Source organism: Telmatherina bonti, assembly GCF_933228915.1.
Source record: "Telmatherina bonti genome assembly, chromosome: 9".
Lineage (NCBI taxonomy): Eukaryota > Metazoa > Chordata > Actinopteri > Atheriniformes > Telmatherinidae > Telmatherina > Telmatherina bonti.
In genome coordinates this window covers 30,380,245-30,405,106 of record NC_136627.1, presented here as the reverse complement: position 1 = coordinate 30,405,106, position 24,862 = coordinate 30,380,245, and the positions used below count along the sequence as shown (strand labels likewise).

General features: G+C 38.5%; 1 protein-coding gene across 3 annotated transcripts; it reads right to left on the bottom strand.

Annotated features, from left to right (window-relative positions):
- Positions 1-4,371: 4,371 nt before the first annotated feature.
- LOC306760757 (glutamate receptor ionotropic, kainate 1) lies at positions 4,372-23,035 on the bottom strand (the record flags this gene model as incomplete). 3 transcript variants are annotated; one of them, XM_079246740.1, is made up of 16 exons in its annotated part: positions 4,372-4,661; positions 4,758-4,983; positions 5,446-5,663; positions 5,799-5,917; positions 6,288-6,511; positions 6,599-6,802; positions 6,892-7,005; positions 7,371-7,409; positions 7,892-7,999; positions 11,225-11,368; positions 11,908-12,081; positions 12,656-12,709; positions 13,253-13,434; positions 14,313-14,570; positions 14,646-14,813; positions 22,951-23,035. In XM_079246740.1, the coding sequence occupies 16 exons, from the start codon at positions 23,033-23,035 to the stop codon at positions 4,372-4,374; spliced, it is 2,607 nt and encodes an 868-aa protein (XP_079102866.1). The 3 variants fall into 3 exon arrangements, with proteins under 3 accessions (XP_079102866.1, XP_079102867.1, XP_079102868.1); XM_079246741.1 differs by lacking the exon at positions 7,371-7,409 and having other exon boundaries at positions 6,892-7,023; XM_079246742.1 differs by lacking the exon at positions 7,371-7,409.
- Positions 23,036-24,862: the final 1,827 nt, after the last annotated feature.

The window sequence follows — 24,862 nt, the reverse complement described above, 5'->3', positions numbered from 1 at the left end:
TCCATCGCTTTGTTGCCTAGCTGGCAAGTTGTGGTATCTATTCCTGAGCTGTGGAGCTCCGACTGGGACTTAGAACATTGAGAGAAAAAAAAAAAAGCAATACCTGTGTGTTTACACACACTTCTCAAGGTTAAAGTAGTAATTACACTGGGAACTATAAAACAACTAAAAGAAGTTTGTACCCGTCTGAGAGGTGGATTGAACCACATGATTCACAAAGCTTCGACTCTAAACTGCATCTAAAAATCACTAGGATTAGATCCACATAATAGTATCACAGCTACTCGATATGATCACCTTGTGCTGCTTTGACATAGCTAAAAAAGGAAAAGTAAATCTTCAAGTCAGCCTTTGTTAGAAATTATATTACCCTCAAAAACCCAGCACTATGAAACACTTTTTTTTAAAAATTGGATTTTTGCTCCAAGTGTTTGTCTTTAGTACACAGTTCAGATCTTGGAGCATTGTAGTGCAGAAGTAAGATTATCCTCTTCTGCATGCTAGACAGAACGAGAGACTTGATTTGAGGCGGAAGCAGCTGTGCAGCATGGCAAGGTCAGATGCCCGTAATCCGCGGCCTCATTCATGCAAGATTAAAAACCTGCTCTGAGTTCTGATTAAGAACGCAGGGTTAGAAGATTAAAGACCAGCAAACAAAATGAAAGCAGTTAAAGCCCAATCCTGGAATTCATCAGAATACCAAAACCTTGAACAGTCATAATGTGAGATTAATGCAAAGCCCACTGTATCTGTCTTACATCTTGTGTGTCTACAAATTTTCCTTTTTTATCAAAAATATAAAAAAAAGTTAAAGGTCATTTTTCTTTTTTTATTAGATGGGAGTTAATTTACATTCATTTTTTTAATGAATGTTTCTCACATAAATTTGTTTAATTAATGGCTTTTAACTGAACAAACAATGTCTTTTTTGTGTAATTATTCTAAAAAAGTTTCCTTCAGGCAGACAGGCTCAACTTCACTTAGGTAGGAGGGATTAAAGAGCTGAAGGCGAAGGGGAAACATGATTAGATGGACATCTGGAAGGCAATTTGCTGTCAAAATGCCATTATTAAAACTTTGCGACATATAACCTGACTATTCCTGCAACATTTGTCTTTCTTTTTACAATGACACACATGCCCATATTGTTTTTGTTAAAGTGGTGACAAAATTGATAATATTTAAAAGTACATTTTGGTGCAGTATTTATTTTCACTTCAGGACAAAGAACAATTCATACAGTCCACACAATTGTTCTGAAGCATCAGAACAATATAAACTAAAATTTTTGATATGTCAGTCTTTATTATAGTGAACCACAGATTACAGCCGATGGTGCAATTAGTGAATGGATTTCTTCCAATGAACTGAAAAAAAGATCTTATTAAAATAGAAATCGTAATAGTGGCACAAGGGGGTTCCTACGCAAGCGTACTGAATTACTGAATGGACTGAAGAGCCATACAGCATGGACGTTTCTTTAGCATAAGTCAAAAGTCAAGAGAATGACACAATACTCATAATCAATCTCAGCACAAGGTCCATGACCTCTTTCCAAAGTCTTAAGCTGCTGAGCTCCTGCCTCCCAACTGATTACACGCTGAAGTAAGTGTGAACTTCAGTTTGGGGCGAGTACTGAGAAGGAGGCTGTATCCCATTGACAGGATTATATAAATGAGGACCATAATACTGTAATCTCCAAGAGAAATGAGAGAAAATAGGGGACACGCCGACCCCAGCTCACTAGGACCCTGATCTACAACAGTCAGATTAACAGCTGGTTGAACAGTGACAGATTACACTCACTTGTTTTCTCGTCTTAACAATCCTCTCTGTATTGCATTTGAACAGTAGATGAACAGGGAAAAGTGTCTCAGGACACAATCTTTCAGAAAAGTCATACTTTATGAGAGCTGGATTATTTAACAAGTCGCGGTCAAGTTGATGGAATTTATCAGTGTTAAAAGCTGACTGTAAAAGAAGCAAAAATGTTGCCTGCCATTCTGTTTTTTTCCAATTAACATCACCACACGGAGATTTAGGTTCAGCAATCAGTATTATTTCTTTTCATCTTACCAGAAAAAAATTAATCTATGATTAAAGAAAGTCATTGTCCATCAAATATAGTCTCACAGTATGGATTATTCATGTATTTTGCTTGTGTGTGTTGAGTGCATTGTAAAAGATATATTAGTGTGTAATAGCTGATAGCAAAAGAGCTAGCATCTCTCATATCCACGAATATTATTATTATATATTCAGCTGTTGATCCTCTTGTCTTCATTTAAACTATTTGAGAACATATAACATAACATAGATAACATTTTCTTTGTTTTGGTGCAACAATTTAAAACTAAAATATGTGAGTTTGTTCATAATCATGAACTGCATGAGCATCAGTTTTAGCTAAACTTGATCAGACATGTTGACAAGTTAATGGTACAGCTTTAAAATTATTTAAAACTATTTTTCTAAAAAAAAAATTAAAAAAAAAGGGGTGGGGGGGTGTTACTTTGTCAAAATCAAATAATTCTGGGGTTTTAAAAAAATACCCTCATTCTTCATGTAGGTTATCAGTTAAATGTGAGATGCTGTAATCAGGTTTCAATGAGACAGACAAGTCTGTGCAGGGAATTATAAACCATAATCTGTTGTATTACACAGGAGATAACTCAAAAGCTGGTAATCATGGTAAATATAGCAAACATTCATATAAAAATGCTTCAGATGTCTCTTTTTGTGATTGGTGGAAAATATTTCATTTAGTCACCATAACTTTGAAACATAAAAAGCCCCTTCTCCGCGACAATCAAAGAGAAATATGACAGAATATGATAAATATGTCAGAACCGCAGTCACCTGCCGGTCTACGGGTCACTCTTTAGAAAGTGAGTACTATGAGAGCACAGTACTATCACTAAATGTTTGTGATTTTACTGTCGGCTTATTATTTGATGCAAAACTCTTCTGATAGTGTGCTTAATAATTTGTGCTGTCCTTGGGTCAAAAATCTTGTAGGTATTTTACATTGAGGTAATGATTGATTCAACAGTCTTTTGCCATAGCCTTTAGGATTTCAAACCTAACATCATCCTGAATGTGGCACAAATCATACATATACAGAAGCAAAGGCTCACTTTTACCTGTTTGATCGTGGCAAGAAGAGTCCCATTCCATTTGCAGGTTTTTGTAATATATTTTACATCAGGGCTTCCTAATAGAAGTTGGTTATCCACTGCCTTATGGGGACATTATGTAAAAGACTAAGAATGCACAAGGTGAGTAAAGTTTCGATCAGAGCTGAAAGCAGGTGAAAAGAAGTGCGGCGCAGAGACAGAAGGAGCTGCTTCTGCAGATGTAAAATAGTGTGTTAGTATGAAATAAAATCACAATTCAAGCAACACATATGTTTGCCAAAAATACAACCTTGGAGATAAACAGTTAAGTACATAAGCATATAAAAATAATATATGTAGTAAACGAGGTTGTCAATAACGCAGTCAAACTATGAGAAGAAAATCTGAGGTGACAAGCACAGAGCCCTCCCCATCTTCCATTACGTGCTGCATTTCTTGAAACTTATTCGCCCATAAACAGCTGAACAAATGTAAGTTATGGTTGCAGGCCAACATTTTTTTTTTTTTTAGCATTAACAACATTTCAGTCCATTAAAGGATCTCGCTGAGAATGTAAGTAGGAAAGATCAAAACCAAAACAACCAAAGAGCACAGGTGAAAAGATGTCACTTTGTCATATAACTTTAGTCATTCTGTAACAATTCCAACTTGAAAAAAAGTACACATGCATCTTTATAAATTCAAAGCAAAAACAGAAGAAAAAAAAAAGCAAAAACATAAGCAATTCAATGAACAATATGTTGAGGGAACACTCACCCATACACAACATGGAAACAACTGTCAATCAATAAATCCAAGTTTCTATGCAATGTGGTATTTGAAGTAAAAGGCTGTCAAACATCCCGCAGTTATTGAAATGAATATGGCAATAAAGTCTGAAATGATACCAGACCATCACTTGCCTGTCATGCCATGTCATGATGATGACATTTCTCTCATAACAATGTAACTTCTATAAAAGAAAAACAAGGCCCAGATGGTGTCATGTCAAAAGTGAACGACCATCTGTTATTGGACGAAGGGATTCTAATGTACTGATCCAATCATAGCTAACAAGTTTGTGTGCTCTAAACACTACTAAAAACACAAAACATGTTTTGATTGTAACAATGCAGTTTAACACATTCAGACTTGAAATTTTTATTTGCCCTCCGATGACTGTAGTCCAGTGAAGACAATGACAACACAAATGCCTGGGTAGGTGCATATAAAAGTCTTAGAGTGGCCTAACGTGTTAATACTTGTTGTGCCATTCGCACTGACCGACACTCACCTCCTCAATGTCCAAGTTCTTTTTGGATTTGTAAATAAATTCTCCAATTGCTACAAAGACTGACAGAACTAGTCCAGCTGCCAACACAATGAAGATTCCACCAATGTTCTCAACGCCCAGGGCACTGGCCTCTTTGCTGTCTTCTTCTGGGCAGCCATTCCCTCTCCACCATTTCTCCTTCATCATGTGTAGCTTCCCTTCCTCCTGAAGTTGCAGGATGGCAATGGTGACTTTGTCTCTGTAAGGGGAACCTAAAAGAAACGCCATTATTACTGTAGCAAAATGTTCAAGTAGTACAGAAAGCTGCTTATATCCTTATTGTGTAATCTATTAGCCATCTGGCTTACCAATTGGAGTTCCCACACCATAGCCTTTGGAATCTATTAAGCCTCCAATCTGTGTGAGGTTGCAGTTGCGCTGGCTGATGTACTCAATGCTGGTAGACTCCATGAGAAGAGCATAATCTGTGGTGAGGACTCTCTGAATTCCTTCTCGGTTGTTTTTCACCAGTGCTGTGTTTTTCCTGCTGCTCATAAATGCCCACATTTTCTCATAAGTTGAGATTTTTGATTTCTGTTGAAACAAAATCAGAGTTTACAAAAGTTAAAAATAACTAGCTAATTCAATAAACATTGTTTTAAACACATTTCTTTGAAGAATGAAATATCTGTAAACAACTGGAGCACATGCATGGCGGCAGATGGCGCGAGACCAGCAAGCACAAATCTGCACAAATTCACTGAAATTTCACTGTGCATATAAATAAAGTCCACAAAACCCTTCAGACGGGCCAATAAATTACCCACAGGCTATTATTAAGTTGATGTATGTGGAAATTTCTGAAGAAGTAACCTTTAACCCCACTCTGTTTTAATATAACTCACTTTCCTACCAAACCAATCAAGCTGCACATGGCTGATGTTAGCTCCTGGGTAAAGCTTGTCAGGCTAACTGAAATCAAAAGTGGTGGTCTTGTTTGCATTCTTCCAACTGGTGTATCTTTAATTAAATTCCCTGTTAAATAAAGAGGGTTACCTTAAAAAAGGTCATAGTGGAGCCGTCTCTCACAGCACCGTACTCTATTTTGGTTTGCTTGGCTAAGTCATCTGCAGAGTCAATCGGTGAGTCCATTCTCTCCACGGTGAGGAAGGCAGCCAGATTGGCAGTGTATGAGGAGATTATGATCAGCGTAAAGAACCACCATATTCCACCAACTATCCTGGTTGAGAGGGCCTTAGGCATCAGTTCAGACCCTGTAAAAGAAGATGCATGATCCATTCTAAATCACACACATCATAAAACATGTAGTTTACAAGCTCACTTGGACATTATGCAATGATTGATGGTGCTTTTTCAAAACGCTGCATAAACTTTGCAGTATAATATACCTTGCTGCATAAGTGCTCCAACTCCAAACCAGACACTGTTGATTAAGGTGAAGTTGTTTTCAACCACATCTGAGTCTGGATTGCAGGGGTGAGGGTTGTACCACTCATATGGAGTGAATCTAAAAAGAAACAACCATGAAATAAAGAATACAGTAAATGTGCAGAAACAGTTTGCACTTATTTATTTACTTTTGGGCGCTTTTTCCAACTTTTTTAATGGCATAAATGCAAACATAAAGAAGTTCATTCCTTAGCTGAATTATAACTGCACTGCCATTGCTACAAGTACACAATGGTCACTTTATGCAAGATTGTGTGACAAATCTATAAATGCTTGTTGCAGTTAAAATAAATGCTTTAGCCATTCATCCTATTTTAGTCTTTTGCCACTAAGATGCCAAGTCAGTCAGCCTTAAATAGCAAAAACATTCGACATCGCTAAGCCAAAATAAATCATTTCATTTGCTTCCCATTTCCACAGAAGCTTACCTGGCAATGACAAACAGCACACAGCTGACACCTAGGCATGCCAGCAACACATACATCCAGATATCTGGAGAGAGTGGGTTGAGGAAAGAGAACACTCCTGGATTGGTGCCGTTTGGTTTGTGGTACAGGATGCTGATTCCCAGGGTCATAAAGGGCTTGGAGAAATCTATCACTTTCTCTCTCACATATGTGATTGTGAGAGGGGCCACAGCAAGGTCAGCCACCTGAGGCAGAAAAAAACTTCATTTACTTGATGTTGCCAAATGACATCATTGTTCTCCTGTCTAATAATAAGACTGATCAGTACTCACATGATCAATGAGCTCTCGCACCATGCCATTCCACTCCCCCTTGTCATTCTGAGCGCCATATTTGCCATCTGACACCAACTTTACCTCGTAGGAGAAGCCCAAAATGTTGGAAAGCTCTTTGAGTAAGTCAAGACAGTAACCCTCAAAGCGGTCATTCCCATATAGTGGTTTATCTGATTTCTTGTACATGACATAAGGATTTTCCTGGTAAAAGAAGATACATTCGTTTGGTTTATTATGTTATGTGTGTGTTTGAATAATTATGTGTGGTCATGATTCACTTTTGTTCATACCAGAATTGTAGTTACGATAAGAGTCCTATTGGCCATCGAGTCTGTGATATTTGTGGAAGAGTCTTTGTTGGTTTCTGTTAAGTTAAGTCCCATCTGGGAATTCCAGACACCAATCTGTAAAGGATAAAGTATCTAAATAACCACACTGATCTGTTGCCTGAGGTATGCTCAAATGATAAGGAATAATAATAAAACCAAAAAAGGGATAGAAACAGATAGTTGGAAAGAAATTAGAACAGAAGAGCAAACAGAGATGTGATTGTCATGGAAGGATTAAAACAAAAGGCATGAAGGGGATAAAGAACATTAAATAAATTTCATGAAGCTTGGAATGAAACACCCAGTACAGAAATGCTGAACATTTCTTCCACCAATACCTGAACCTTATTTTTATTAAAAGGGGAGACATCACAGGGAGCATCGGGTAGAGTAGTAAATAACAATATTCTTTAGTCTGCCGGGGCAGCTAAAGTACAGACCTTTTTCCACACTTTATTCAGGCGGTTGCCCGTCATTGACTTGCAAAAACAATAAAGAGAAAGCATTTTAATCAGAGCCCTGAGCTTAAATGTAATACAGAAATGAGTGAATTCTGGCTTTCAGGCAAACGTAGAACATAATTTCTCTGGTAGAAACTATGATGGAATTTTATTTTCAGCTTTCACTTCCAGCTGCATTAAAGTGATTTCAATTCCTTCATAGTGATGATAGCTTTACCAGCGAACAGCCTCCCTAATGACTTGTCAACATGCAGAGCAGCATTGACAATGTGATGAAAGGAACATCCGCAAACCTCTGAGCTTTAAATGAAAACTAGAACCGGTTGCATCGTTATGTTCACAATGTTCTTTATTTGGACACCAGCTGTCAAGATTTCTGCTTTTTTGGCGAATCAAGTGCAACTTTTCCAAATCTACTTTAACTAGGAACTGCCTTCTTAGTCTACACATAGTTCTCTGTTCAGGCCTGCTTAATGACATGTACAAGTCAGATAGTTCACCTTCTCCAAGCCATCCTCCTTTAGGCTGATGACATCTAAATCAAATTCTTTCCGCAGGCCGTCTGTCTTGTTTATAAGTATTTGTCCCGTCAAACCATTCCATTGTGCCTGTGGAAAAGACAGAACCAAAAACATAAACAACACTCTGTTTATTTCACAAATGAAAACAGAATCAAACACGAAGAGGCCTAAAAAATGCAACACATCCTAAAAAAAATTAATAACTTCTGAATGTTCTATAAAGCAACGAAAACTAGAAAAGACTAAATGCATTTTAATAGATATTTTTGTACAGCGGAAATATGAAATGTTTGAGTCTGTAACATTGATGTGAACGGAGCAGGCAGACAGTCTGAAGGGCAGTGGGTGGGCAGCGTAGCCAAGAGATACTTTAAATCAGTTGATAATTAAATAAGCTCAGATGAACAACAGCAAAGTAAAATATTTATTACAGAGGAAATGAGGGAAATGAGCTTCAGCTCTGTTCTACCCGGACAAAGGAAGCTCAGAGGACAGCTTCTGCATGTAAAAGTCGGGTTTCTACAAATATCTGTTGCAAATCTACAAATCTTGTTTTATTAACTCTGCATGTAAATTATAGTTTGTTTGAATTAATAGCACAGAGGCCAAATGTAAAACTTGTAACTGCTTCTGTAATACTTCTCAAAACTAGAACTTCTTAAGATTATTTGAATAAAATATTAAGTTACAATTTGACCTGAAAAGGAAATGCTGCAAATCATCATACAGAAACTCTTGGATTTGATCTGATTAATATACAAGGAAGCTGTTTTAGTATCATAGCACTGGGTATGTAATGCTAAAAAGTTGACAAATATGTATATAATTACTCAGTACTTTGAATAAAATACATAGAGAAAAAGGCACCAAAGTGCAAAGTGATGCGAAACAGCACTGAGGTTTGCATTTTGTGATATCAGTCAGGTTTTGAGGAAAAATAAGTCTTTTCAGTTGGGCAAGCCAAACAAATAAATGCTGAAATATGAATATCTACAACAAACAAAAACAAGATTAGCAAAGAATTTAATCTAACATTACCTGACCTGAAACCAAACAAAATGAAAATCACACGCAAAGATTCAAGGTTGAACCTGATCCCATAAAATGAAACATCATTGCCTAATTCGTTTTACTGCCAGTAGAACGTCGCCGGGTCTCATCGAAAGCAGCGGTTCTCTGATTAGTCCATTTCACACAGATTTATCGCTCACGCCTGTGAGACTTGCTTGACACCAAGGTCCAGATTTATTGTTGTCATTAATTCTTGTTTTCAGTCCTCGCCAATCAAAAAGGGTCTCAGTCTTGACCGTGTGTTTGAATCATTGCTGTTCATGCAAAGATGACACAGATTTTAACCAGATTTTAACACACCACCGAGAGACCACTGCTTTATGGAAAACAAAGTGTACACAATTTTCCTGAACTGAAAATTTTTTAATAAAACTATTTTTATGCTAAATATGTGACACAAATTCAATGTCTTGCTCAAGGGCACTGCAAAGGCGCAGTTAGTATATAGCTGCTCATAGGCAGCCAAAAGATTGTGTGTTTGTCAGATGTTTGCATTAACAGTATTAATATTCAAAGCTATTTGTTGTCAGTTAGTTACTGATGCTTATTTGCCTAAAAGATCATTGATTTGACAAGTATCAAACTAATCTTCATGAGCTTGGTGAGTTATTTGCTCGGGATCCAGCTCTGCAAAAATCAAGTCAGATTTGTTTGATGACAAAAACATATCGTCATCTGACATCTCAGAGTGAATTTTATATTATATACAATTAAATCAGGGAGACAGATTTAAAAAATATGTGAAAACCATTGCAAAATAAAGATATAAAAATCACTGTTTGTTAATTATAAATTATCATCCAGCTGTTTTCCAATTTTTCAGACTATTTTAATCCACCTTTTCATTTTGCAGCAATTCTTCAGTCTTTTATCTCGCCCTGCTAAAACACTTGCACCTCCTGTATGTAATCAGATTCTTCAGTTTATACACATATCAGCAGGACTATTTAAAAACTACTGTAGTAAATTCCTATAAATGTGTTAGAATGGCACCTGTCAAGAAGCAGAACAGTTTAGTCAGGAGATGTCATGTCAGGAGATCAGAAAGCAGATGTGTAGGATCTAAGCAGTGGCTGTGGGATCCTGTGGAAACTTTCATGTAATACATGTGGATGCTACTGCTGATAGTTCTCATCTATTTATTCTTTTAATTTTCACACAAAGAATAAAAGCTATAGAATTATTTTTTAGATTTTTTTTCATTCACTCTTACTAATATGAGTCAACTGATAATATAGTAATAATAGTTAAATGGTCACTTGAAACCCTGATGTAATAAGCAATTACTTTAGGTGTTACATTCCCACACTAAGTGGACTTCCACAACTGAGCACCTGGAGGAGGTGATGATAAAACAAGGCAGATCTATGAAGGCCCCACATCATAATTTCTGAAAGGATTTGCTGGAGCAAATTGCTACCTGATACACAACAGGATCAGAAAACTCCGGTTTGAACTGGAAGGTCAGAACTGACACAGCAGTAAGTCGGTGGTTTTAAGGTGACTGATGCGTGCCTGCCATATTTCATCAGCACTGTCCTGACTGTCTTTTCTGCTCTTATTGAATGTTGACACTTAACTAGTAACTGAGGAAACATGTTATTAGAAAATTATGTTTTCAATGATTGATGGGGAAGAAAATCATTTAAAACTAGTGTGTTTACTTAATATACCACTAAGAAGCCTCATTACAGATAACATCTGCAGTCTGTACAGATAAAAATTAAACTGTTTACACCATTGTCTTGTGGGATCTTTGGTTTTGGAGCATCTGTCAATATTTTGTTCCCATTTGCAACTGAGAAGCAACATCTAATTAGACACTGCAATAAAAGAAGAAAACCTATTAAATCTAATCGCATACTTCTTAGCAGAGATGAGAAAATTTGTTTCTACAATTAAACTGGGACAATTAACACAGAACAGAGAGGATGTTTGTTGGCACTGTTTGTGTCATCACCTTTTTATTTCTTGCAGGATTCTTTTTTTAATCTATTTTAAATGATGGAAGTATTATACTTCAGGATAAGTACCCTTCATTGTGACGCAAATGAATCCATCTTCTGAAATGGATGCTCCAAAACTATTATTTCTGTTCTTGCAGTGATAAAGAGGAAGCAGGCAAAAACAAATGGATGGATGGATAGATGGATGGATGGATGGATGGGCGGATGGATGGATGGATGGATGGATGGATGGACGGATGTATGCTAGGTTTCATACATTCAGAATGTAACTCACGTCTTTGAGCATGTTCATGAAGCGTGATCCGAAGCGCCAGGGTTTGTGTCGGTGGCACTGAAGGGAGCTGACGGTGATCTGGGAGGTGCGTTGTGAGGCAGCAGCCACCATGTAAACGGCATCATACATCAGAGCTGCTTCAGTCTATAAGAGAGGCACAGCTATCTAATTACAGGAATCATATCAACATCAGGACTAGTCATGTATGTTCAGGACCATGTGGATCCTCAAGTCTGACCAAATGCACAGCTCAGGTTTTGCAAATCCACACAACCCAACACACAGTTAACAACTATTTGGTGTTTAGAAGACCCTTCGTGGATTGTTGTATCCCAAAACTTATCATTATCAAAATAAAGGTTTGAAGGACTAAAGGTTTCACATGCAGTCTACATTGTAAAGCCAAGAGACAAATATATATAAAAACACCAGGGGGTTTCAACTCTGGTCCTTGAGGGCTACCACCCTGCAGTTTTTATTGTTTCCCTGGTATAACACATCTGGCCCAAATGAATGGCTCATTAACAAGCAGGTGCACAAACTGCTGCAGAACCTTTTCATTTGAATCCCATGTGTTGGAGCAGGGAGACACTAAAACCTGCAGGGTGGTAGCCCTCGAGGAGCGGAGCTGGTGACCCCTTTAATTTCCAAAGCAGACCTTAAAGTGGTGAAATTAGACTCACTGTCATCATCCCCTCCATCATTCCAGTCTCAACCTTGGAGGGAGCTTGCAGTCGTTCCATGGCCCACCTCTCCAACACTGAGGCCACTTTAGGATTGTCCACATTGAGCAGCCTAAACCCTGTCATGTTGACCCCACTGTAGCGGTATGGCTCCAGGTCAAGGGCAAACAAGTCCTGTTCAAATCAACCACAAGATTATCAGTGAAAAAATAAAGAATTTCTGTTCATCAGATCTCAATGTAGACCTGAGTTCACCAGAAAGGGATGCTTTGTTATACAGTGGAACGAGACAATGTCCTACCACGCAACCATGTCAACAGCACAGAAAACATCCAACAGTTTTACTAAAATACAAACCACAGATGTCTACATAATATTTGCTAAACATAATCTCCAGGTGAACACGGGCATAAACATGCGCTGGATAAAGTTTAAACTTTAACCCTTTATCAGGCAAGTGACTATTTTGATCATAAAACAGCATAAAACAGCATTTTCAGCATAAAACAAATTTTTAAAAAAACATAACAGGAGGTCTTGGTACATCCCAGAAGGACAATTTTTGGTTAAAATTTAAAATTTCAAGGTATTTATTGAGTTCCCTATAAAGGGTTAATTGTGGCAATGAAAAATGTGTAATTAAGGAGCAAATTACCTACATATATTTTTCCATCACTTTTTCAACGAGAATTTATCCTTAATAAAATGCTTTTTTTGTCATTCTTGAGAACAGTGATGATTTTCTTACCAGCGTTGTGAAGAAGTAATGATAGTATTCAGTCATCATTCCCATGGACAAGATCTAAACAGAAAGAAAATGATTAACTCAGAGTTTTCACCTCAACTGTGCTTTAGGGTTTTGCTTCAGCCAAACTAATTAATCCTCTCATCCACTAAGACCAACCGACTGCATCTTAAACCCCATCCTTTTCTGAATAAGCTCAAACTGGATTATTTGTATGTTGTGCATTAACGAGAATGAAATTAAAAACATGTCACATTTTGCTCGTGTTAGCGCTGCGTCTCCAGTGAATCTTCAGCGCAGTGTGCGGTTAGAAATGTGTATGTATGGCTCAGAAATAGGCTCTGCCTGGATTTGGAGATGAACATAGGATTTCTAAAGGGGATAGAATTTGACTAATCTTGCTTGTAGTGAATATTAAACCAAAGGCAATGCAGACAGCTAAAATAACACACATCACCGAGACTGTTCCACACTGAATCGTCCAAATTGGGATTTCTGGCAGACCCCATATCTCAGGTGGGAAATTGTAAATGAATTCTGAAGTTGAAAGGCACAGAATGTGCCGAATGTAGCCGCAAGCTGACTGTTTGCATTATTCACCTGTTTGAGAACATCAGCTGATGTTTGGTAAGAGCAGTCAAAGATGACGTAGAACTCTTTCCCTTTCTTCATCTCTTTCAGAAGAGGACGGGCGTCTTTGCTTCCTGACGGAAGCTGACGGATCTTGATTTTAATGCTGTATCTTGATGGAGCTTTGATCAACTCTTGTAAACGGATCAGTCCTTAAATTTAAACAGCACAAGGATATTATTATAATGACTTGTTTAAACTTGTTTATCCCAACAGCTAGAAGGCGAGAGGCCAACAGTCCATCCCAGAGCCAGCAAGGAGACCAACAACCACTCACATTCGCTCCTAGAAAGAATTTAGAAACATCATTTAACCTAAATTACCTAACACGCATGACTTCGGCTGGTGGGAGAAAGTCGGAGTACCCACAGAAAACCCACACATACATGAGAAAAAGGCCCCCTCTTCAACCCCCCTCCCCGTTATAGTCCAGAGCTGAATGACTTGTTAATCAGGTGAAGTAAAAGCTTTGTTTTTCTGGTTATTTGCATAGTTAGACAATTTACCAACTTATAGTTACAGTATTTAGTTTGTAAGTCATTACATAGTTGTAATTTGTGAAATTATATATAAATAATACCAGTATGTAATAATACTACCACCAGCAGCCCCAGTCCTGTGACACACAGGCTACACTAGACACATGTATACAGTCTATGATTGACTTGGATGAATGAGAATCTTCACAGACTGGATCAGTAAACTTAGTATGGAAGCAGAGAACCGTCATGCTCACAAATGTCTTTATTTAGACTAGTTCTAGTTTTAGTTATATTTCCAGTTCTAGTTCTATTTCTAGTTCTAGTTCTAGTTCTAGTTCTAGTTCTAATTAGTTAGTTAGTTAGGTTGCAAAACTGCATTGGTTGGGTTGCTTGACTCAACTCATTGAAATTTATGTGGTTCAAGTCCACAATTGACTATTGGTAAGGGGTGAACAACCAGAGAATAAAACACTGGTAGGCCTAGCAAATAACTGAAAAACATGGTACATTTCCCACACATGTTTTAATTAAAACCAGTATTGACTCACCAGTAGCGTCCTCATACACCACAGTGACTGCTTTCCACTTATAGAACTGCACGATGTCCAGCACTGCTCTGCTTATTGAGGCATATTCCGGATGGAGGTTGATGTAGAAACTGTCTTTGTTGTCCACCGAAGGGTGTTTCCAGCGTGTCTGAATGTGAGGGACTTCCAGGGCGTTACAGATAGACTGGACGGCACTGACTGATGAGCTGTGGGAGGGACCAAAGACAGCTCCGACTCCCAGTCCCAACTGGTCACAGGCTGGAATAATGCAAACAGTCCATCTGTTTTATTCATGTTTAAAAGGTTTACAGGAAAATATGCATCTTTATTTACCTCTTCTTGAGGCCTCAAAACTGTCAAATAAATTTATTCTCTGGATGTCGTAGGTCAGCGTGGTGTTTGGCATCAAGGTCCGGTTCCTATTTATGTTGGTTACAGCAAATTTAAAGGCCAGTTCTTCAACACTAATGGGTTCATTTTCAAGTGTCTCAAAGATGCCCCCTGCAAGAGGAAATAACCATCACACAAGGAGAAAAGCAGACAAATGAATGATTAATGGTTATTTTCACCAGCAGCTACATTCACATGTAGTGCAGTTGGTTTGTTTTTGGGGTTTTTTTTTTTCCTCCAAAGTTGGAAGATTATCATAATTTAATTCTCACAGTTGCGTAACGTGGCCCAATTTCCAGTGTACTTTGCAACAAACCAAGAGACTTGGTTGAAATGACAGGATTTAGTTTCATTCAGCAAAAAGTTTGACTTTTTTTTGTAGATTTGAGCTTATTTACATGACCTGAATTTCCCCAAGGTGAGAAAACAGCTTTCAAAAGTGTGGAAAAGTTTGGTTCAGAGCAAAAAAAATATCTATTTCATTACAAGCTAGCTAAAACACATGAGGTAAACATATCCAGGAATATATTATCATTACATGTATTAAAGGATTCCTTTACTTCAATTCTTTTTTAATCACCTTTTAATATATAAATCTTATTGTGCAGCAGTTTGTGAGAAATAAATACCTTGACGTGAAATTTTTCTGACTTTCCTGTGAATGCTCAGAGAAAACGTGGCGGTTTCACAACATCTTGTGCTAACTTTTGTGATTTCAAGTACTGAGATGCTTGTCATCTTCAAAGAATATTTGTAATGTTATATGTATGAGTAATTCTGTCTTACTCGAGCACTGCATCAAGTGTAAGATACAATGTGTGGAAATCAAAGCAGCAGGGCAACACAGAAAAACAACAAAGCAACCACAAAACAAACCTCTGAGGTCTAACTCGTAGGAGATCTCCTTCACTGAGTACTGAATGTGCAGATGCTAAATGCTGCTATATCAGATTAACAACAGGCAACAGAAACTTTTCTAATTCACTGCATGAATGTTCTTTGTTTCTTTTTCGTTTTTTCTTTGCATTTAGTTCAACAGCTTTATAACTGGCCTGACATTTTTTTCATTTGTCACAGCTTTTCAGAAACTTCCTACAGATTTTTCATTGCCAAAGATGACAACTTCATATACACAGTTTTATCAAGCATTTTAGACTGTTATTTTACAGGGACAGATCCCACAGAAAATCTTCACATTTGTCAGGCAGAGAGCATAGAGACTGGCTGCGAAATAAGTTCTTAAGGTTAATCAATTTAAATCTATTTTTTAAATAAAATAAAATAAAATAAAATAAGACACAATTAAATTCAATTCAATTCAATTCAATTCAATTCAATGTTGCAAAGTTTTAGAGAGTAATTACTTGCTCTAATGTGATGAACTAACATCTCAGCTTTATTCAAGTCTTACACAGTGTGAAAAATCAAGTGCTGTACCTGTAAACTAGCTTGTGACTCAATTTGTTCACATCAGTAAATCAAAACTTTATCGACGTAGTACTTTTCTTTCAATTAATTACAGCACAAAGTGGTTCACAAATTAAAGATAGTAGAATTAAAGTTAGCATTCAAACATACCAATGCACATGCATACACACCCAAATACACACATATTAGATACAATACCAGTCAAAAGCTTGTACACACCTCTGCTCAATTTTAATGGAAAAGCACATCAAACCTTCATCCAGCTCTCTACGTATTTAAAAGCAGTGAGACAATGAAGTAACTGTTACCTAACTCACTTTACAGTGAGGATGTTTTTGCACTAAAAACCAATATTTAAGCGTTTTGGTCCTTTTGGAGTGATAACGTTGTATTCTGTGCACATCTATTCCTGCCCTTTTGCAGGCTCCTGCAATGTAGTAAGAATGATTTAGAACTCATCACTTTTAATTATATAGAGATCATTAAAAAAGGACCATCTAGGCACCTGAAAGAATAAGATTTACTTTACTTTACTTTACTTTACTTTACTTTACTTTACTTTACTTTACTTTACTTTACTTTACTTTACTTTACTTTGAGGGAATGAGATTAATGCACATGGTTTTAATCAAACATGTAACACTGAGTTTGTGCGCCATCACAACCACATCTGACTCCACAATTATCTATGAGATAAACACTGGCGGATGCTTTCCAGCAGAGGGGAGACCACCACTTCCAGCTGAGATGAGACCACCACTTCCAGCTGAGGTGAGACCACCACTTCCAGCTGAGATGAGACCACCACTTCCAGCTGAGGGGAGACCACCACTTCCAGCTGAGATGAGACCACCACTTCCAGCTGAGATGAGACCACCACTTCCAGCTGAGGCGAGACCACCACTTCCAGCTGAGGCGAGACCACCACTTCCAGCTGAGATGAGACCACCACTTCCAGCTGAGGCGAGACCACCACTTCCAGCTGAGATGAGACCACCCCTTCCAGCCGAAGCGAGACCACCACTTCCAGCTGAGATGAGACCACCCCTTCCAGCCGAAGCGAGACCACCACTTCCAGCTGAGATGAGACCACCCCTTCCAGCCGAAGCGAGACCACCACTTCCAGCTGAGGTGAGACCACCCCCTTCCAGCTGAGATGAGACCACCACTTCCAGCTGAGATGAGACCACCCCTTCCAGCCGAAGCGAGACCACCACTTCCAGCTGAGGTGAGACCACCCCCTTCCAGCTGAGGCGAGACCACCACTTCCAGCTGAGGCGAGACCACCACTTCCAGCTGAGGCGAGACCACCACTTCCAGCTGAGATGAGACCACCACTTCCAGCTGAGGCGAGACCACCACTTCCAGCTGAGATGAGACCACCACTTCCAGCTGAGGCGAGACCACCACTTCCAGCTGAGATGAGACCACCACTTCCAGCTGAGATGAGACCACCACTTCCAGCTGAGGCGAGACCACCACTTCCAGCTGAGGCGAGACCACCACTTCCAGCCGAAGTGAGACCACCACTTCCAGCTGAGATGAGACCACCCCTTCCAGCCGAAGGGAGACCACCACTTCCAGCTGAGATGAGACCACCACTTCCAGCTGAGGCGAGACCACCACTTCCAGCTGAGGCGAGACCACCACTTCCAGCCGAAGTGAGACCACCACTTCCAGCTGAGATGAGACCACCCCTTCCAGCCGAAGCGAGACCACCACTTCCAGCTTTTCATTGTGAGATATATATTTTCCATTCATCGTCCTCAGAGCTACGATAGTGTGCACCAGGCCTGCAGAAAGGAGGGGGTCGTTTCAGACTTGCTGAACGCCATCCAAATCTTAATCCAGCCTGCTGCCCCAGAAAGATTGCTGGTCTGCCACAGCTGGCAATATGGACATATATAACCCCTGCCTGGCATGAGTCCTGCATCCAATCTTTCACATAAAGCACATAAAAAAAACATTAGGATTAAGGCTAGAAAAATGCTGGATTGTCTCTGGATTGTCACCACCTGTGCATAGAGACGGCCCCGACTTCTCAGTTAGCCTGACAAATATAACTCATTTAAAACATCTGTGACTTCAAAGATAGGATTTTCTTTTGTGCTGATACGGTCAAGGTTAAATGTTGATTTGCAACTTCCCATCTCCAAGCGTAGACAGATCTACCTTTATCTGCTCAGCACATGTCATCTCCAAGTCACTCGCCACTTTCACATGAACAAAAACAAAGGAAGACAGCCTTTTAAAAGCTCTGACATTTTCAAAATTGTTCATAAATGATTATATTGACCACAAATAGAAATCATAAACATGACATTTAAATGTTGCAAGAGTTTGCAAATGACCTTACTGCAACGCTGATGCTACTGATGGCAATAGGTCACTGCATTTTCTAACAGCCTTTGAAGAATTGCCTGTGAAATTGTAATTGATTTGAAAGCGAGGTCCTTTAAAAAGCTCCCCTTGAGACCTTGATTGTGAATGACCTTTTTCTTTAGTGTAGCATAGCCTCACACCCCAAACTGAGAGAGCCTTGTCTGGACTGCCTGGTCAATAAAAGCATGCTTGAAAGTGCCAATCCTAATTATGGTGCCGAGCCTCAGTGAGCGGCTACTGGGGTCTGTTGAAGTCCTTCCTTCTGTCCACTCAAATATTAAATTCTTTGAAGAAGCATGATAACTGGCTTCTCTGACTTTAACTCTGATGAAGACATATATATCGTCTTACAGGATGTTTTGATATGAAATGGGAAATAAGTCGGTTTCAGATCATCTGATCCAATTTGTTTTGCTTTTGAGTGTCAGTGCTGCTGCTCCAGAAACAAAACAATCCAAGTTGCAACAACACACCATTTCTAATTAGACATGTTGCTTTTTCATACAATACTTGAGGAAGACTTTGAAAACAGATTACACTGCATGTCCAAGAGGCAAAAATTTCCCCTTACTTTTTAAAATGTCAAATTATATTCATTGTTGTGGACCTCTAAACAAATGCCCTTTAATCCATACAAAACCGTATCTGTATATTTATAAAATAGCGTTAATTAATTTTAAAAGATTAAAAAAAACAACAATATACTTTAAAGAGCTTGTCTATTTTAAATGCTCTGCTACAGCACGACTCCTATTGTCAGCTTAAGATTTACTATATAGTTTAGTGTCATTTGCTTCGTCTTTAGGCTCGATATAAGAACACTGAGAAGAAAAACTCATTATTTCTCCCTTGGTTTCCACTTGAAATAAGCTCTGGAAATTGTGTGTAAAGTGTAATGAGTTTCTTGATTTCCTGAGAGCAGATGGGAGGACTGAGAAGGACAGCTGAACATCCTGACTATGAAGAGCATTGGGCCAAGAAATCACAACTGGAAAATATCCCTACTGTTTAAAAAATCCAATCTCTTTAAAACAACAAACAATTCAAAGACTCCCAAGATGGCTGTACTCATTATCAGTATGCAGCTGATCCATCAGCTGACTTTTCGGCAGAGAATTTGCTCTGCTGTGGTCACTGTTATTATTATTCCTCTTGACCTCAATGAACCATCCAGATGCATGGCATAAAGCAGCAGCATCCTATATGTGAAGAACTGGTTCAAATGATATTACACATACATGTGGCTGAAAACTCAGGCAGCCCTTTTCAATGGGAAATCCTTTATATCACCAGAAAAATAATTAAGCTTGTCTCTGCCCGCGGCTCCAGCAGCTGTAGTCCAGCAAGAACGAGTAAACATTATCTACAGTTGCATGTGACGATTGCTTCTGCCTTCTGAAGAGAATTCTTTGCTTTGTGCAAACAATTTTTCACATTTTCTACAATTTGTGGGAAATCATCTTTTTCTTTGTAGCTCAGAGCAGTGCAGCTCTTCTCATTGTTCAGCACCCAAACATCGGTGCATAAAAAAAGCTTTCATGCTATAACTCTGTTATTACTCTGTTACAAGCCAAACATGAGATAGAGTAAATAACATGGCATCATGTTTCGATATCATTGTTGTTTTGTCATGATCTATTAAGGAGACATGCAGGATAGGAAGCTGTAATGAGCCATGACTCAGTTTAGGAGGAACTCCCCATGACATGGCTGAATTTTGGCAGATTTTTTTTTTAGAAATCATGTTGTAGAAGACATACTGGGAGTTATTCATCATGTGTATGTCCCTGTATCATTTCAGTGTTGAGATCATTTTGTGTTTGATGTAGGAGCCATTTCCAATCCCAGAGCAGAGCAATACATATCTCACTGCGCTTACAGATTACGCATCAACTCCCTCTGCAGACTACGAGCAAGAAAATACACAACGACAGAAAAAGGTCAGAGCTGCCAAGGATGATTTATGCTTTTGTCATTTTAAGTTGAATCTATTCAGATTCAGTTAAAGTTTAATAAACTAAAGCTGAAATTGCTTGCTTTTTATTAGAGCAACCTTATTAAAAATTTGTAAATGCAAACAAATGCGAGTCCTTAAAACGAACGTTTCATATTCTGTCAATGCTTGTTTATAAATGCCACACTTCCTCCGCAAGCAAAACTTCTTTCATCTTCACAGAGCTTTCCATCTTGTATCACTCTACCGTAATTAACATGATTGAGAAAAAGCTAATGGGAATTCTTGCTACAGTTATCGTTAATTAATTACTAATATAATTTTCAGGATCACTGAGTTTGCACGGCCACAGTACAGAGGGATGATGCGCTGCAGCCGGTCACTAAAACCAAACAACATTCTCCTGCTGAAGGCAAATGTGGAGAAAAAATCTTTAACCTGTGCTTTTTATAAACTTAAGTTCCTTTATTCATCGCAGGAAGACCACGGTTTAGTCCAAGGCAAGGACAGGTTTTCATACTCCACAAGCTGAATGGTTATGAAGCGGATCTTGAGATCGTGGTTTTAATGCATTTTCATCATTTTTATTTCTCAAAATGATCACATGAAGGGCAGCCTTTTAAAGCAGAGGAACACAATGACGTAGTGTTCTTTCTTTTCTCTCCCCATCCTGGGCCAGAACCCAATTAAACCCCCCACCCACACCCCAGCAACACCACTCCAACCTGGGCCCATGCCAGACTGTGAATGAATGAGAAGGTCCTGAACAGTCTACTATGCTCGTTTGATGTGGAGCACTGAGGTTTCTCTGTTTACACAATAAATGCTTGCAACCCAGCACCAAAATATTAAAAGTGACTTAAAAGTCAGCTGGTTCACAAAACCATTTCAGGCCAAACCAGTTAATAAAAACATTGGTTGCTTCCATTTAATTATCCATAACCATGAGGAAAAGTTGCACATTTTTCATCACGTGGCTCAAAATAATGGTCAAATAGTTTCCAACTAAATATACCATCAGATATAGGAACCACAGAGAGAAAAGGGACTTTAACAAAGTGGAAAATACAGCAGAGGCAGCAAGCTGTTGCCTCTGTGCTCTCCCCAGTGATGAGATTTGATCGCTGCCTAAGTACCATATTTGGGGAAGAGACTTTCTGCATAAAGAAGATTAGTGTTAGTTGTTTAAGGCTTGGGGGAGAAGATTTACCATTATTACCAACCCAAGTAGAAGGGGTGAAAGCTAGTCACAATCTGATACCAGCACTTGCCAAGACAGAGAAATGTTAATTGAGCCAAACCGCACACCATATGGAAGAGATTATGATGTGTATGAGGGGGGGTCATAGATAGAATGACAAAGATTAGGTGACATTTGAGAGCGATAGATGATTGAAAGGGATTAACAATATAGCGCTCAGATGTAATCTGCTGAGAGAAGAAGGTGGCACTGGCCTATTAGCCTTCAATGTTATGTAACGTCACATTTGTAAAAGATATTTAAAACTTTAGAAGTAAATAAGAACTACAGATATGCCGTGGGCATTAAGCATAAGCACAGAGTCCTCAGGTCTACATTTAAAGTAGCCATTTTTGTGATGCAATCTTCTCACCCATGGGAGGAACACATAACGAATAGGAGAGGAACAAAGAGCTGTAGAACATTAATTCACTTGCAACCACTGGCTCATTGTTACAAAATTACATCAGAGATCAAAGGGGGATAGTTGGAGCAAGAGCTGTGTAATTTACACTTGCATATGTTAGAGGCCGTCAACGATCCTTAATTCTAAAAGTCTTGATTATGTCAGAGCCAAAAGGAAGCCAAAAATCACCAGGTTTTACAGAAATTATTCATTATTTAACAATATATACATGTAGGGTTTCTGCTAAGGAAGGAAGGAATAGAAGGACATGAGATGGAGACTCAGATACTGGCTGACCAAAGTAGATTATTAAAAGTTTGAATGTAATAATAGAAATAAGAAAAACTGGTATCTGGACAAAGATAATTGAGTCAATCTCCATAAAACAATAGCAGAGTTTAATAATGAGAAATATTATGTACAATTCCTTACTGCATGTTACACCAAACAGATGTAATTTCAAGCAGCATCTAAATCTTGTGGCAACACCGTTAAAAATATGTAACATATCACCTGATACACCATGTACCTTGTGTCTACTGAGTTACATGTTTGTTGACTCTTTATAGCAACTGTAAGGACATTTGACAGCAAATACCGATAGTTACACTGTTTATAACAACTAAGTTGTATTTATGAATAGTTATCTGTGCCTGCTTTTAAATACAAAAATGTTATGTTGATTCCACAAAGTCATTTACTTTTCGCTTATTTAAATTGAAAGTCAGGGCATTTTTAGTCTCATTGTGACATAAGATCACATAGTGAGCTGCTAAAATGATACAGAAATGACAGGTTCTGTCAAAACAAATAAATAAATAAAAGTCTGGGTTCTTACCTATTCTCAGGACTTGCTGTGAAGTGAGCCAAAACTCTGCCATGAAGTACAGCAGTGAAAATAACAGTCCCTTCCTTTTCACCATGGTCGTTCCTCCTGAGTCGAATTCAACATTGACATCAATATTTTTTTTTGCTCTCGCCCTCAATAATTCATGCTGATAACTTGCCAGTCCTTGTTTCTGTTGAGAAAACAAACTGGCATGCCAACCACATCCGTGCTTCACACATTGTGTTGAAAAACAAAACAAAAAAACAAAAACAAGCAGTCCACTTGCTGTTGCCACTGATCAAAAGGCATCCAGTTTTTCCATTCTAAGATCCTTTGTGTGCTATTAATGTTTTGTTACCCATATTCAGTCTCCAGACATCCTTCTTCATATTTTCCCGGTGGATACTTAAATTGTAGGTTGCAATTGAGGAGGACCGTGCGCTGTGCCACTTCTGTCAAGTCTGCAATAACAAGTAACTTCCTCTGGCAACAGCTGTCAGAATAAAAGTTGAATTACAATCCAGGAGGCAACAACATAGACAAAAACAAGCGTGTTTAGGGATGATAATTGTATTTCGTGCTTTAACTGTATGTTTTTGTTAACTTGTTTTTTGTTTGTTGCATAAATGACACACACACTACCCATACAAATGTGTTAACCTTTTGTTTGGCTGCTCACATTTAAACATAAAGTCAGTTTCCATATCCAACGAGGTTGTATTTGTCCCATAACCCTAAAGACAAAGTCCTGTAAGAATATAAACTATTAAATCATGGATGTCTAAAGTGGATAATCGAGGGTGGTTGTCCTGAGTGTTTTGCATTGTGTCCTGCGTTAACACACCAGACTCAAATTAAATTGATTCAACACAGGATTGAATTTCTGCTTAAAGACTTATTCATTTGAGTCAAGTATCAGGGCAGGTCTTTTTGTGTGGAAAAGGTGGTTATAGTTGCTGCTATAGTTGCTGCTGCTTTCTTATTCCTCACTTGATGGGGTTTCCTCTCCTTTATCAGTGTATTTTCTCTCTATATGAAAATACAGGGAAATTACGGGAAAGTAAAAATACAGGAAACGGGGGAAAATATGGTAGTTTCCTGACCAAAACGAGATACTTGACAGCCATGAGCTGGACATCCCTGGTTTAAATTCTGCTTCCTCAAGTTACTATAAAGTAAATGCTTTTATTTTGAAACCAGCCTTGCTCGTTTCCGGTGCTGCCAGCTGTACTGTTGTCTGGCTTAACGCAGTTGAACAAGCTCTCCGTACAAACGCTCAATTGAGGGCAAAGCCAAGCTGTTGATCCGCAAAAATGGATACGTCCTGAAGATTAACTTCAAATCTGGCAACATTCGACCTCTACAACGTCTTTGCTTTGGTACACCGAGGAATGATTAAATCTTTGCTCCAGTGCTGATGGAAACGCAGATTAAGTCTACAAACTGGTGCTCCCTTGAAGATTAACGATCTCAGCCAGTTTTTCTAACAGTAGCTACTGTAGTGAAATAAAACGTGTTCCTGTAACATTAACCCAAATTTACTTCATTCCTTCAAACAGAGCAGATTAGGGCGGAAGTTAGAAGTTGTCTCTGCTGTTCAGCTGCACCAGTGGGCAACTGGCTATGATGGTCCAAAACCATCACTGTCTTGATGGATTTCTTGGGATTAGTGTAATCTTACTGTTTGATTCTCCAGAGGTTTTGTTCAAGTAGAGGCTGGTATAGAAAGATTTTAACATACATTTATATGGCGTCTAAAGTGGAACAATAATCTTATGTTTCCTGAGCTGATCAATCTGAAATTCCAGACTGAAGAATCTTCTGCCACAAAACTACGTTTGGGCCTTTTTTGCTTTTTATATCTGTCCTGTGTAGTACCTGTTGTGCAGCACTCCGATCAACCATGTGGTGTTTTTTAAAG